The following is a 13,453-nucleotide window of genomic DNA, read 5'->3' on the forward strand; positions in this document are numbered from 1 at the left end:
TTTTCAGCTGGTACCATCCTAAGTGGTAAAGACACTAGAGATAAGACTGAGCCAGAACATTCAGAGTCCACATTTAAAGTGCATCTGTATCTAAGATTCTGGTTCAGATCCATCTTTCAATATTTTACTGAGAAGATAAGAAATGTTGTCCTCAACACTGGAGCAATCTCATCTTTTGGGAAGTATAAACTGATCTTTTTTACCTGGGCATCCACTAGAGTTGCACGGAAAGGGGACTGCTAGGAGCACATTATCATTCTCTATTGTGAGACTACTGCTGTCAACTGAGCCATACAACAACTTGCTCAAATTAGGCTAATTGTTCTCCCTCTCAGTCTATACTCAGTACAATTAAGAAGTTACTAAAAACAGTGAAACAAAAGCTGTTTCTATATTTGTCATTTTTATATTGAATATGGAAATATGGAAGTAACTGTCAGGTGATTTTTTCTTCTTGAACACCAGCTTTCATAGGCTTGTTTACACTAAAGTTTTTACACTAGTGTAGCTACACTGATGTAGCTCTATTGGTGCAAACTTCTAGAGTACATGATACATAGCTGCAAGAAGTGACCTGAAATGGTTTCAGATGGATTTCAAACCGGGGGAAGCTACACAGGCTCAAGGAACTTGTTACACAAATCCAAAAAAACAAACAATACAAATAAGCTCTGTGTGTGGCTTTTTCCAGTATCTCCTCAGGCAGAGAATTCAATGTGTTGATTACACTCTGGGAGAAAAGGTCCTCTTATGTGTTTAATATAAACTTTAAATTTTGCAATTTCCAGGAGTGCCAAGCTATTGAGAATTTAGTAAGTTTACCTAGTGTTTTACTGCTTCTCCTCTCTCCATGTCTTGCACATATATTATTTCTTGGTGCCTGGCCTAGCACACCAGCAGTCAGTGCTGTCTGGGGGGCGAGGAGGGCAAATGGGGCAATTTGCCCCAGGCCCCATAGGGGCCCCACGAGCCCTGACCTGGCAGCGGTCTGGGTCTTCAGCGGCATTTCAGCAGCGGGGGGCCCTTCATTACTGCTGAAGATGCGAAGCGACTAAAGGCCCCCCCACTGACAAAATGCCACAGAAGACCCAAACTGCCGCCAGGTGAGTACAACCACCACAGCTCCCCTACTTTGCCCCAGGTCCCCTGAATCCTCTGGGCGGCCCTGCCAGCAGTCCTAATACTTTGATGATATTATACTAGCTTCCTTATCTTACAGTGAAGGCTGCAGAGTGCTATTACCTTCAGAGACCAGACACATGGGTGGTCATGTCTAGCAGTTGGAGCTGGAGTCGGTAGCCAGGAATCAGAGCCCATGGTCAGAAGTCTGGAATCAGAGCTGAGGGTAGCATTCAACCGGAATGCCCGGTCAAAAAGGGACCCTGGCAACTCTGGTCAGCACAGCTGAATGGGCCACTAAAAGTCTGGTTTGCCAGAGCAGATGACTCTGCATGGCTCCTGGGATTGGCCAGCACATCCCACTGGCTACTAGGCACAGGAGCGGTCAGGGGTCTCCATGGACTGCCCCCCTCCGCAGGCACCGCTCCCATTAGCAGCAGTTCCCGGCCAGTAGGAGCTGCAGAGCTGGGGCTCAAGGCAGTGTCTGTGCCTGAGGCAGCGCGCAGACCCACCCTGGCCGCTTCTGCGTCTAGGAGCCAGCAGGACATGCCGGCCACTTCCTGGAGCCATGCAGAGTTGGCCGCTGCAGCTAACCGGGAACTGTGGCCAATGGATGCTGCGGGGGCGGTGCCTCCGGATGGCCAACTGGCCACCCCTGCACCTAGGAGTCAGAGGGACATGTCGCCGCTTCCCACCACCTTTGGTAAGCGCCACCCAGAGCCCACATCCCAACCTCCTGCCTCAGCCCCCTTCTGCACCCCAATCCTGAGCCTCCTCCAGTACCTAAACTCCCTACCGGAGCATGCACCCCAACCCCTGCCCCAGCCCTGAGCCCCCCCCAACACCCTGAACCTCACATCCCTGGCCCCACCCTGGAGCACACCTCCAGATAGAGCCCTCGCCCCCTCCTGCACCCCAACCTCTTGCCAGTGAAAATGAGCAAGTGTAGAAGAGAGTAAGCAATGGGGGTGCGGAATGGAGTGATCAGGGGGCAAGGCCTCAGGGCAGGGGCGGGGCAAGGGTGTTCAGTTTTCTGCAAATCAGAAAGTTGGCAGCCCTAGCTGAGGGTAAGGACCAGGTTACCTGGTGCCAGGTAAAGCAGGGGCAATGCTAAGGCCAAGGCAGGAGCAGGACTGGATCCAAGGCAAAACTAAATCAAGGCTGGAATAAAGCAGGAACAAGGCTGTGAGCAAGCAAACAAGGAAGCTACCACAGCCATGGGCAAATGCTTTGAGCAGATACTAAATTGCTGCAAGGCTTAAGAGCTGGTCTGCTGACTCTTCCAACCAATCAAGGAGCCTGCTACAGGCCAGCTGTGCTCAGTAGGGTGAGGCTTTGCAGACCTTGCTTCCTGACGGTCAGGATCAGCAAACTGCAGTGACTGGGGCTTCAGTTTAAAATTCTTAAGTAAAGGACTAAAATAAAAATTTTCCACAGAATTCAGTTAAAAAAGTTAGACCTTGAGCTGCACTTCATGCGAACCCACAATATGACAGACTGTGGTGATTCCTATTTTATATTCAGATCCAGATCCTCTTTCAGATTATTAAATTTCAGTTCCCCTAAATCAAGAACATGGGTTGCCTCTTACAGGAGCAAAAAGACAAAAAGTAAATTTAAACAGAAAACACAGATAACACTAGCATGCTTATGATGGACAAAAGAGCAAAGTATTGACACTATGCAGACCATTTTCATCTAGCCCTTTTATGTAGTTCATAATATTTCTTTGTGCCATGCAGCTGGGTTGTTTTAAAGAACAGTAGTATTTTTACCTGGTAGTTGCTCGTATCAGAAACTTTAACATCCAGTGATCCTGCCAAAACAGCATACCAATTTGTTCCGATATCACCCTGACGAAATACTGAAGAGATGAAATATTATAAATAAACACTGTTATTGTAAGCATATCTAACAATGCTGATAAAAGTTTTCATGTTGATGTATTACTGTACTGACTGCTAGCACCATAGGATTCACGACACCATATCTGACTATTTATCTATCTGCTAAGATACCCAGTGAAACTGCAGCATATCAACTTTAGGGTATCCATACATAGAATCTCAGTACAAATGGAAATAGATAGCAATGTTTCAGGCCACCTTTCTTGTTTGCTTTTCTTTTTTCTGCTATTCTAGTTAATAAAAAGGTCCTCTGAACTTGCATTTACTATGATGCCTCTGAAATTTTAAATATTTATTGACTTCCCCATCAATCACACTTTATATTAAAATTATTTTTATAAAAAGGTTAAATTATTAACAGGTGTTTAATAAATTTTTAATCAATTGTTTTAGATAGCTATACAGTCCAACAGATCAGTAGGATGTTTATAAGCCATGGATTATAATAATTTATAACACATTCTATTTATATCTGTAATAGCTTATAACATCTACTGATCATTTGCTAACCCTTTATTAACCATTCCTAAATGGACCTTTATATTACAGTGAGATCCACATGTCTTTGTTATGTTGCTACTATTTTCTGATTCCCATCAGGAAAAAGAATAGAGAATAGAAACCAAAGATATTTAGAAAAATACCCTTATCAGGAGAAATACAAGGAGATAATTCACTTTTCTCTTTCTGGGGAAGGTCCCTATAACTCTGTTTCAGAAAAGACTTAAAATATTTATCTACAGTGCTACTTTTGTGGATTCCTCTTGTGTTTTAATAAAGTTTATGCTGAGAATCAACTTTATTTCATGCTATTTTATATTAAAGTAAAATATAGAGGATGTATGTACTATATTGATATGTGCTTTAGAATGGTTTAGGTACATTAACTAGATGTATACAAAAACAAAACACAAAAAATCCATTTTATGACTGTAAAAGACCAAGCAAAGGCACACAAGCCTGCAAAAGCAATGTCAATGTTTGTGTGAATAATTTCTGTAGCACAGATCACCATTTTTGTGTTAAAACCTACTTTAAATTGTGTTCATGCGTACATATTATAAATCTATCGGATATGTATTTCTCTGAAAGTAATTTTAGACAAATAACTTATTTTTATTGCTTGATGTTTTTGTATTTTTGTGGCATCTTTTCTGTTCTAAAAGTCTGTGAAAGCTAATGCTGCATTGGCAACTTGCTGTAAGATTGAGTTCTTCTGTATTAACAAGCGAGACTGCAGGTCACATACTAATATCTAGCTGTTGTTCACTGCCTTTTATCCTTACATCTCAAAGCACTTTACAAAGGAGGTAAGCATCATTATCCCCAATTACAGACAGGGTAATGGAGACACCAGAAGGAGACAGGACTTGCTCAAGGTCACCCAGCCAACCAGTGGCAGAGTTCTGGTCCAGTGTTCTATCCACTAGGGAGCACTGTCTCCAGGATCTCAGAGTAGAACTGCATGATGTCATATAGCAGTTTAGTCAACTCTGTCCCAGCAATTGTGTTGGGGCAAGGCCAGATGGCTACAGTAAAGTACTGAGAAACAGGTATGTTAGCCCCAGGCTAAACAAATCCCTAGGACCCCGGTAACCAAATGGCAGTTGCTCCAGGTTAATCAAGGCACCTGGGGCCAATTAAGATCTTTCTAGAAGGCAGTAGAGCTAGCTACTTTAATTAGAACACCTGCAGCCAATCAAGGCAGGCTAATCAGGGCACCTGGATTTAACAAGGAGCTCACTCCAGTCAGGCAGGAGTCAGAGGAGAAGGAGTGTGTGAGAGGAGCTGAGAGTGTACTGTGGGAGGATTGAAGAGGACAAGCATTATCAGACACCAGGAGGAAGGTCCTGTGGTGAGGATAAAGAAGGTGTTTGGAGGAGGCCATGGGGAAGTAGCCCAGGGAGCTGTAGCTGTCATGCAGCTGTTACAGGAGGCACTATAGACAGCTGTGATCCACAGGGCCCTGGGCTGGAACCCAGAGTAGAGGGTGGGCCTGGGTTCCCCCACAAACCTCCCAACTCCTGATGAGACACAGGAGGAGCTGACCCAGACTGTGGGTTCCACAAGAGGGGAAGATCACTGAGGTGAGCAAATCTGCCAATAAGTGCAGGACCCACCAAAGTAGAGGAGGAACTTTGTCACACAATGTAGACTTCTTCAACAGGATTCCCCATATATTCTGTTGCCTTATCTGTCCCTAGGATGCAATCCTAGTTCAAATCTTGATTTACTAAGTCAAATATATTATGAAACAACAACAACTTACATGTGATTCCCTTTTCCAGATTTTCATAGTATCCACAGAGACATATCTGCTGGAGAAGGTTTGGATGAAATTTCTCAAAGGCTTTCACTTCTTTCAGTCGGGTGAATATAATATCTACATCTTCACTGGAACGTTCCAATGGTCTACATGAAGAGAAAAAGAATGGCTCATAAAGGCTTTATCACAGAAACAGGTAATTCCCATCCACATACTCTAAAACTAAGATTATTAGTTAAAATTTAATATTTGTGAGCCCATTAAATGCAGGTGGTAGGTGCATGCAACAACCTTGCAGACATTCCAAATAATGGAGTATGCAGAATACACAGCATTAAAAAGCTAGTGTCAGATTAAGAATTTCTTTTAAACAAATTTAAGAACACCTGAGATAAAATTAAACTCAATTTTGCTTCCTATCTTTAGTTGCACTGTTTGCGTTCTGCATTTTTCTGAGCTTGGTGAGTTAACACATTAGTCACTTTTGTCTATCAGTTTTGAATCTGTTTCAGATTCTCAGGAATTAGTACACTGTTGCAGGGTTCCAGTTTACAAAGATTGCAAAATTGTATTTGTTTTTGTTTTAAAAAGGAAACAATTTTTGTCTTAAATATTGCAAGGCTACCAATCTTCTTTTCAAAATGAGATTTTTAAAAAAATAATGTTGCTTTTTATTTGCTTTCTGTTTGTTTTTAGAACCTTTCGCAGTTGTGTTCTTCTTTTGAGTGATTGTTCATGTGTATTCTACAATAGGCGTGTGTGCTCACCATGTGCACCGGTGCTGCAAGTTTTTCCCCTGGCAGTACCTATAGGGGAGCCAGCGCCCCCTAGAGTGGTGTCTCCATGGTGCAGTATAAGGGGCGCTGCACACTTCCCCCCCCCCACACACACACCCCAGTTCCTTCTTGCCACCAGTGAAGATGCTTTGGAACCCCTTTGCTCCAGCTTTGCTGTAGCTCGTCCCCAAAACTGCTTGTCTGTTCAGTGTATGGTACCTATAGTTAATTAGTAGTTTAGTTAGAGTGCCTGGGCCAGGGCATGCCCTGCACCCCGGGGCTTTACAAACTGTGCAACACTAAAGGGGGGAGGGAGAGCTCAGTGGTTTGAGCATTGGCCTGCTAAACAAAGGGCTATGAGTTCTGTCCTTGAAGGGGCCATTTAGGGATCTGGGGCAAAAATCTGTCTGGGGATTGGCCCTGCTTTGAGCAGGGGGTTGGACTAGATGACCTTCTGAGGTCCCTTCCAACCCTGACATTCTATGAAAACACCTAACCACTATATCATTGATATCATAGTGCCTGACAACCCCAGTCACAAACTGAATTCCCATTGTCTCAAGCACTGTATAAATATTTATGAAGACATGGTCTCTGCACAAAAGATCTTGCAATCTTAAAACTAAAACAAAGAGCAAAACCACACCACAATGTGAAGAACAAGGGGTAAACATAGCATTGAAACCTAGAGTCCTGGCCCAGCTCTGAAGACTGAGGATACATCAGACATACAGAACTGCTTGTCATAATGGAGGTTTTCTATATTACCTTAAGGAATGCTAGTAAGCATGCTCAGTAACTATTACACCCACCCCGCTCTTTTAGATTTTACTTGGCACTTCTGAATCTCCAACTCAGTTTTCTGCATACATACAGAAACACAAATGATTCCAACAAATCCATTCCTCTGCTCCACCTCTTCTGTCCTTTTTTCTTTGTACAAGAAAAATAAAATACTGTTGTATAAAAGCATACAAGTTATGCAAGCTGGACATGAACAACTTCATTAAAAACAAAACATAAAAGTGCCCCTATTTCTAAACAGATACAGCATGAATAAAAAGGTATCATACAATGGGGAGTGAAAATCATTGGAGGTAGGGGAAGACTGTTGAACTCACTGGCACAAGATGGAATTGAGCCCAAGAGCTTAGTAGGTTCAAAAAACAATTTGACATTTACATGGCTAATGTGAACATCCATAGTTACTTTAATAGAACATTTTAAAATGTAGTTATAAAACTCTGTAATTCAGAGAATAAACTGACCACTAATTGAAGGCATTAGGAAGAACAATTATGGAAGATTCAGTACAAGCTTTCTTGCATCTTCTTGCGGAACTACTGAAACTGACCACTTTTAGAGTGGGATCCTGCAATAGATGGACTGCTGGTCTGCTGTAGTATGGCAATTTTAATGTTTCAATGAGAGTATGTTGGAAATTCAGGTGCTGAAATTATTCTTGTACAAAGGAGTCTGGAAAATTTAAATCATTTTCAGTGCCCTTCACGTCTAGACACTGAATCTAGTGATTCCACAAATCAGTTAATTTAACTGACCAAAATGCTAATTTCTTTTAAATACATGGAAATAGCATGACTAAAAAGGGACAAAGTTTAGCTTAATTTATATATATAAATTGGTCATTCAATGCTGGCATCAGTGCTTGCCCCAGTGAGGAATACCATATCCCTTTCACGCTGTCTCATTGGCCCTCAATTTATTATTAAACTGTGTCTGGGAGGATTAAATCCTCTATCCTCATTTGCATTCCAATTTACCTTTATTAACACAGATGAGAGTAATAATTCTATGGTGTATACCAGGATGGCCAACCTTAGCCTGAGAAGGAGCCAGAATTTCCAATGTACATTGCCAAAGAGCCACAGTAATACGTCAATAGCCCTCGTGTCAGCTCCCCACCCCCTGCTCCCAGTGCCTCCTGCCCACCAGCAGCCCTGCCGATCAGCACCTCCCCTTCCTCTCAATTAGCTGTTTTGTGGTGTTCAGGAGGCTCTGGGGAGGAGCGAGGGCATGGTAGGCTCAGGGGAGGGTGCAAGAAGAGGTGGAGTGGGGGCAGGGCTGTGGGAGAGCCAGGGATTGAGCAGTGAGCACTGCCCAGCACATTGGAAAGTTGGTACCCGTAGCTCTAGCCCCGCAGTCCGTGCCTATGCAGAGACACAGATTACCTTCTGAAGAGCTGCATGTGGCTCCAGAGCCACAGGTTGGCCAACCCTGGTATATACAGTTGCTTCTACATCACAGCAATATCCTCTTACCTACTACCATAGGTATATCGTCTTACTTTCTTCAAACCACAGTCAATTACAATTGCTCCCTTTTAAATTCTTTCAAGCAAGGTTTTCACCCTCCTTATTTTTTTTAATCTTTTCACCATCTGCCAGTTATAAATAAGTATTAATTCTCTTGTCAAAATGCTTTTAAGAATATTAGGAAGTGCAGCTTGAAAACAGAATTAAAATCCATTTATACTAGATCTCTACCTACACCATGCTGGCACTTGGAACACCAGCTCACTTCTTTCATGTAATAATAATAATAGGAGATATACCAATCTCCTAGAACTGGAAGGGACCTTGAAAGGTCATTGAGTCCAGCCCCCTGCCTTCACTAGCAGGACCAATTTTTGCCCCAGATCTGTAAGTGGTCCCCTCAAGGATTGAACTCACAACTGTGGAGTCAGCAGGCCAATGCTCAAACCATTGAGCTATCCCTCCTCCCACCCCAACATTAACAGCAAAGGTTGACAAGGAAAGGGAAGACAATGATAATAATTCTCAGCACAGCACACTTTTCCCACAGAAACCCTAAACTCCTCATGTCAAAGTCACTTTCTCAATTTTTAAAATAAATGTGTGTCATTTTGCCTCCAGTAGTTTGCTTCCTTCTGTGTTAGAAACACTGGTAGGTTACAAAGGAACAACAAAATAAACACCAAATCAAAGCAAATGTGCTTAAAGTCAAATTAATTTTTCATTATATTTTTTGCAGCATTCACCCAGTTCTACTTACAAACCAGAGGACAGTATCAGGGAGTTGGGAACGCATAGGGCTGGTGTCATAAACAGATAGCTAAGGGTTAATGTCTCTTTCACCTGAAACACCTGACCAGAGAACCAATCAGGAAACCGGATTTTTTCAACTTTGGGTGGAGGGAATTGTGTGTCTGAGGTCTTTGTTTTCTGGCTGCCTGCTTCCTCTGAGCTTTGGAGAAGTAGTTCTGTTTTCTAATCTTCTGTTTCTAAGTGTAAGGACAAAGAGATCAGATAGTAAGTTATATGGTTTCTTTTCTTTGGTATTTGCATGAATATAAGTGCTGGAGTGCTTTGATGTGTATTCTTTTTGAATAAGGCTGTTTATTCAATATTCTTTTAAGAAATTGCCATGTATTGTGTTATCTTAATACAGAGAGACTATTTGTATTTTTTCTTTCTTTTTATATAAAGCTTTCTTTTAAGACCTGTTGGAGTTTTTCTTTACTTCAGGGAAATTGAGTCTGTACTCACCAGGGAATTGGTGGGAGGAAGAAATCAAGGGGAGATCTGTGTGTTGGATTGCTAGCCTGACTTTGCATTCCTGTTTTCAGGATTGGGAACAGAGAGGGGGAGTCTCTCTGTGTAGTTTCACAGAGCTTGTGTCTGTGTATCTCTCCAGGAGCACCTGGAGGGGGGAAGGGAAAAAGGATTATTTCCCTTGGTTGTGAGACTCAAGGGATTTGGGTCTTGGGGTCCCCAGGGAAGGTTTTTCAGAGGGACCAGAGTGCCCCAAAACACTCTAATTTTTTGGGTGGTGGCAGCAGGTACCAGGTCCAAGCTGGTAACTAAGCTTGGAGGTTTTCATGCTAACCCCCATATTTTGGACGCTAAGGTCCAAATCTGGGACTAAGGTTATGATATGGTGTGCAGCTGGTGGGAGATAGACAGAATCCAGAAGCCAGTAGGAATATTATATTTTTCTTTTCTCTGCTAAGGGCTTTTTAGCAGAGAGAAACAGTTTGGTTTTAAAAGGGAACCAGAGAGAATTTTTTTTTTCTGCTCTCTCTGGCAGTTTGTGGCTTGCATGTTAAGCGAGAAGCCATTAAGAGACTGTTGAGGGTCTTTTGTCATGCAATAGCCCTCCCATTAGGAGGCAAGTACCAGCACTTATATGCATGCAAATAAAGTGGTTTTTCTGGTTTCCCTTCATTGAACATTAGCTAGAGAGAGAAAGGGAAAAAAGCACTGTTGCTAGGCAGACTCCAGGAGGGAACAGAGCCTGCAGTTCATAAGATAAACACCGGAGGGCACCCCAACACAAGAAAACAGGAACCATGATTTCTAAGGCAAAAATTGACGCCGGAGAACAAATCAAAGAAGCTGAACACAGGCGACAACTGGAAATAAAACAAAAAGAGATGGAGATAAAAGAAAAGGAAGAAAGCATCAAACTGGCAGCCTTCCAAAGAGAACAGGCAGCCCAAGAGGCAGCACACAAAAGAAAACTAGAAGAAGAAGAGGTGGCCTACCGAAGGAAACAAGCAGAAGATGAGTTGGCCCACCGCCGAGACATGGAAAAACAACAAAAAGAAATGGAAAAACAACAAAAAGAGAATGAAGAGAAGGAAAAACAGAGAAAACATGAACTGGAGTTGGCAAAAGCTGGGCTGCATGTGCCAGCCAACCCTAACAACCCGGCGCCAACTATTGCTCCACAGCACAGAAATTTTCCCACCTACAAGGCAGGTGATGACACCGAGGCCTTCTTGGAAAATTTTGAAAGAGCCTGTCTTGGGTACAGCATCCCCGAAGACCAGTACATGGTAGAATTAAGGCCACAACTCAGTGGACCTTTAGCAGAGGTGGCAGCTGAAATGCCTAAGCAGCAAATGAATGACTATAAACTTTTTCAAACCAAGGCCAGATACAGGATGGGAATAACCCCACATCATGCCCGTCGGCGTTTCAGAACCCAAAAGTGGAAACCAGAGGTGTCATTTCCCAAACACGCCTACTACATTGCAAAAAACTGAGGCCTGGATAACAGGAAACAACATTCAAACCTTGGAAGAACTGAACCTCCTCATACAAATGGAGCAGTTCTTGGATGGTGTTCCTGAAGACATCACATGGTACATACAAGATGGAAAACCCAAAGATATCGCTGAGGCGGGGGAGATTGGAGCCAAATGGATGGAACTGGCAGAAAGCAAGAAAGCTACTGTCAAGGGGAACGATTACCCCAGGGGGCACAGAGACCATAAACCCTACAACCGAGGACAGCCAAAGACCCCACATACCACCCAAGTAAAGCCACAGACACCCTACCCTTCCACCTCACCAGTCTCCAGTAACTCACCTCGGCCCAGTGACTCATCAGATGGAAGATGCTTTAAGTGTAATGAACTGGGACATATCAAGGCCAACTGTCCCAAGAACACCATGCGAGTGCAATTCATTACACCACCATCACACCAAAGATCCCCAGGCCCGGATGCCTCTCAAATACCCTTGGAGCGAAGGGAAAATTTGAGAGTGGGCGGAAAGAAGGTTACTGCATGGAGAGACACGGGGGCACAAGTGTCAGCTATCCACCAATCCTTCGTAGACCCCAAATTCATCAACCCAAAGGCCAAAGTTACAATTTACCCCTTCATGTCACAAGCTGTAGACTTGCCTACAGCTCAACTGCCTGTCCAGTACAAAGGCTGGTCAGGAATGTGGACTTTTGCAGTCTATGACAATTATCCTATCCCCATGCTACTGGGGGAAGACTTGGCCAACCAGGTGAGGCGGGCCAAGAGAGTGGGAATGGTTACACGTAGCCAAACCAGGCAAGCTTCCAGACCCATTCCTGTTCCTGAGCCGTCCACAGAGGCCCCGTCTGTGTTACCAGAGACCCAGACAGAGGTAGTGGACCCGGATTCCATGCCTACCACTGAAACAGCCACAGCATCTCCAGTCCCAGGCCCGGAACTGGAACAGCAACCAGCACCAGCAAGTGCAACCACATCTTCAACCGCAACGCCAGAGGGCGCCAGCGAGCCAGAACTGGCCGAAGCAAAAGACAGCCATACCCAAAAGGCTCAGCCAGAGCCTAAAATACCCTCAGGTGCACCAGCGGAGAGCGGTTCACCAGCAACGGAAACAACCCCATCACCTACATCGCTTCCAGAGGGACCAAGCCCAAGTCCACAGTCTGAGGAAGAACTGGTGACCCCAGCCTCAAGGGAACAGTTCCAGACTGAGCAAGAAGCAGATGACAGCCTTCAGAAAGCTTGGGCGGCGGCACGGAGCACCCCACCGCCTCTCAGCTCTTCTAATCGATCCCGGTTTGTTATAGATCAAGGACTTTTATACAAGGAAATTCTTTCTGGTGGACACCGGGAAGAATGGCAGCCCCAAAAACAGTTGGTGGTTCCAACTAAGTACCGGGGGAAGCTCTTAAGCTTAGCCCATGATCATCCCAGTGGCCATGCTGGGGTGAACAGAACCAAGGACCGGTTGGGGAAGTCCTTCCACTGGGAGGGGATGGGCAAGGATGTTGCCAAGTATGTCCGGTCTTGTGAGGTATGCCAAAGAGTGGGTAAGCCTCAAGACCAGGTCAAGGCCCCTCTCCAGCCACTCCCCATAATTGAGGTCCCATTTCAGCGAGTAGCTGTGCATATTCTGGGCCCTTTCCCAAAAAAGACGCCCAGAGGAAAGCAGTACGTACTGACTTTAGTGGACTTTGCTACCCGATGGCCAGAAGCAGTAGCTCTAGGCAACACCAAGGCTAACACTGTGTACCTGGCCCTAACAGACATCTTTGCCAGGGTAGGTTGGCCCTCTGACATCCTTACAGATTCAGGGTCTAATTTTCTGGCAGGGACCATGGAAAAACTGTGGGAAACTCATGGGGTGAATCACTTGGTTGCCACCCCGTACCACCATCAAACCAATGGCCTGGTGGAAAGGTTCAATGGAACTTTGGGGGCCATGATACGAAAATTCATCAACGAATTCTCCAATAATTGGGACCTAGTGTTGCAGCAGTTGCTGTTTGCCTACAGGGCTGTACCACATCCCAGTTTAGGGTTTTCACCATTTGAACTTGTGTATGGTCACGAGGTTAAGGGGCCATTACAGTTGGTGAAGCAACAATGGGAGGGGTTTACGCCTTCTCCAGGAACTAACATTCTGGACTTTGTAAGCAACCTACAAAGCACCCTGCGACACTCTTTAGCCCTTGCTAGAGAGAACCTAAAGGATGCTCAGAAAGAGCAAAAGGCCTGGTATGACAGACATGCCAGAGAACGTTCTTTCAAGGTAGGAGACCAGGTTATGGTCTTGAAGGCGCAACAGGCCCATAAGATGGAAGCATCATGGGAAGGGCCATTCACGGTCCAA

At 44.4% G+C, this 13,453-nt stretch overlaps 1 protein-coding gene across 3 annotated transcripts in view; it reads right to left on the bottom strand.

Annotated features, from left to right (window-relative positions):
* The window catches only part of RAPGEF4 (Rap guanine nucleotide exchange factor 4), a 227,608-nt gene that overhangs the window by 191,332 nt on the left and 22,823 nt on the right, over nt 1-13,453 (bottom strand). For all 3 annotated transcript variants that reach the window (XM_030580527.1, XM_030580526.1, XM_030580525.1), the window contains 2 exons: nt 5,296-5,438; nt 2,895-2,983 (listed from right to left, as the gene is read on the bottom strand). In XM_030580527.1, coding sequence (XP_030436387.1) covers nt 2,895-2,983; nt 5,296-5,438 — 232 coding nt within the window. The remainder of the gene's footprint in view (nt 1-2,894; nt 2,984-5,295; nt 5,439-13,453) is intronic.

This window comes from Gopherus evgoodei, chromosome 11 (assembly GCF_007399415.2).
Source record: "Gopherus evgoodei ecotype Sinaloan lineage chromosome 11, rGopEvg1_v1.p, whole genome shotgun sequence".
In the NCBI taxonomy this organism is placed as follows: domain Eukaryota; kingdom Metazoa; phylum Chordata; order Testudines; family Testudinidae; genus Gopherus; species Gopherus evgoodei.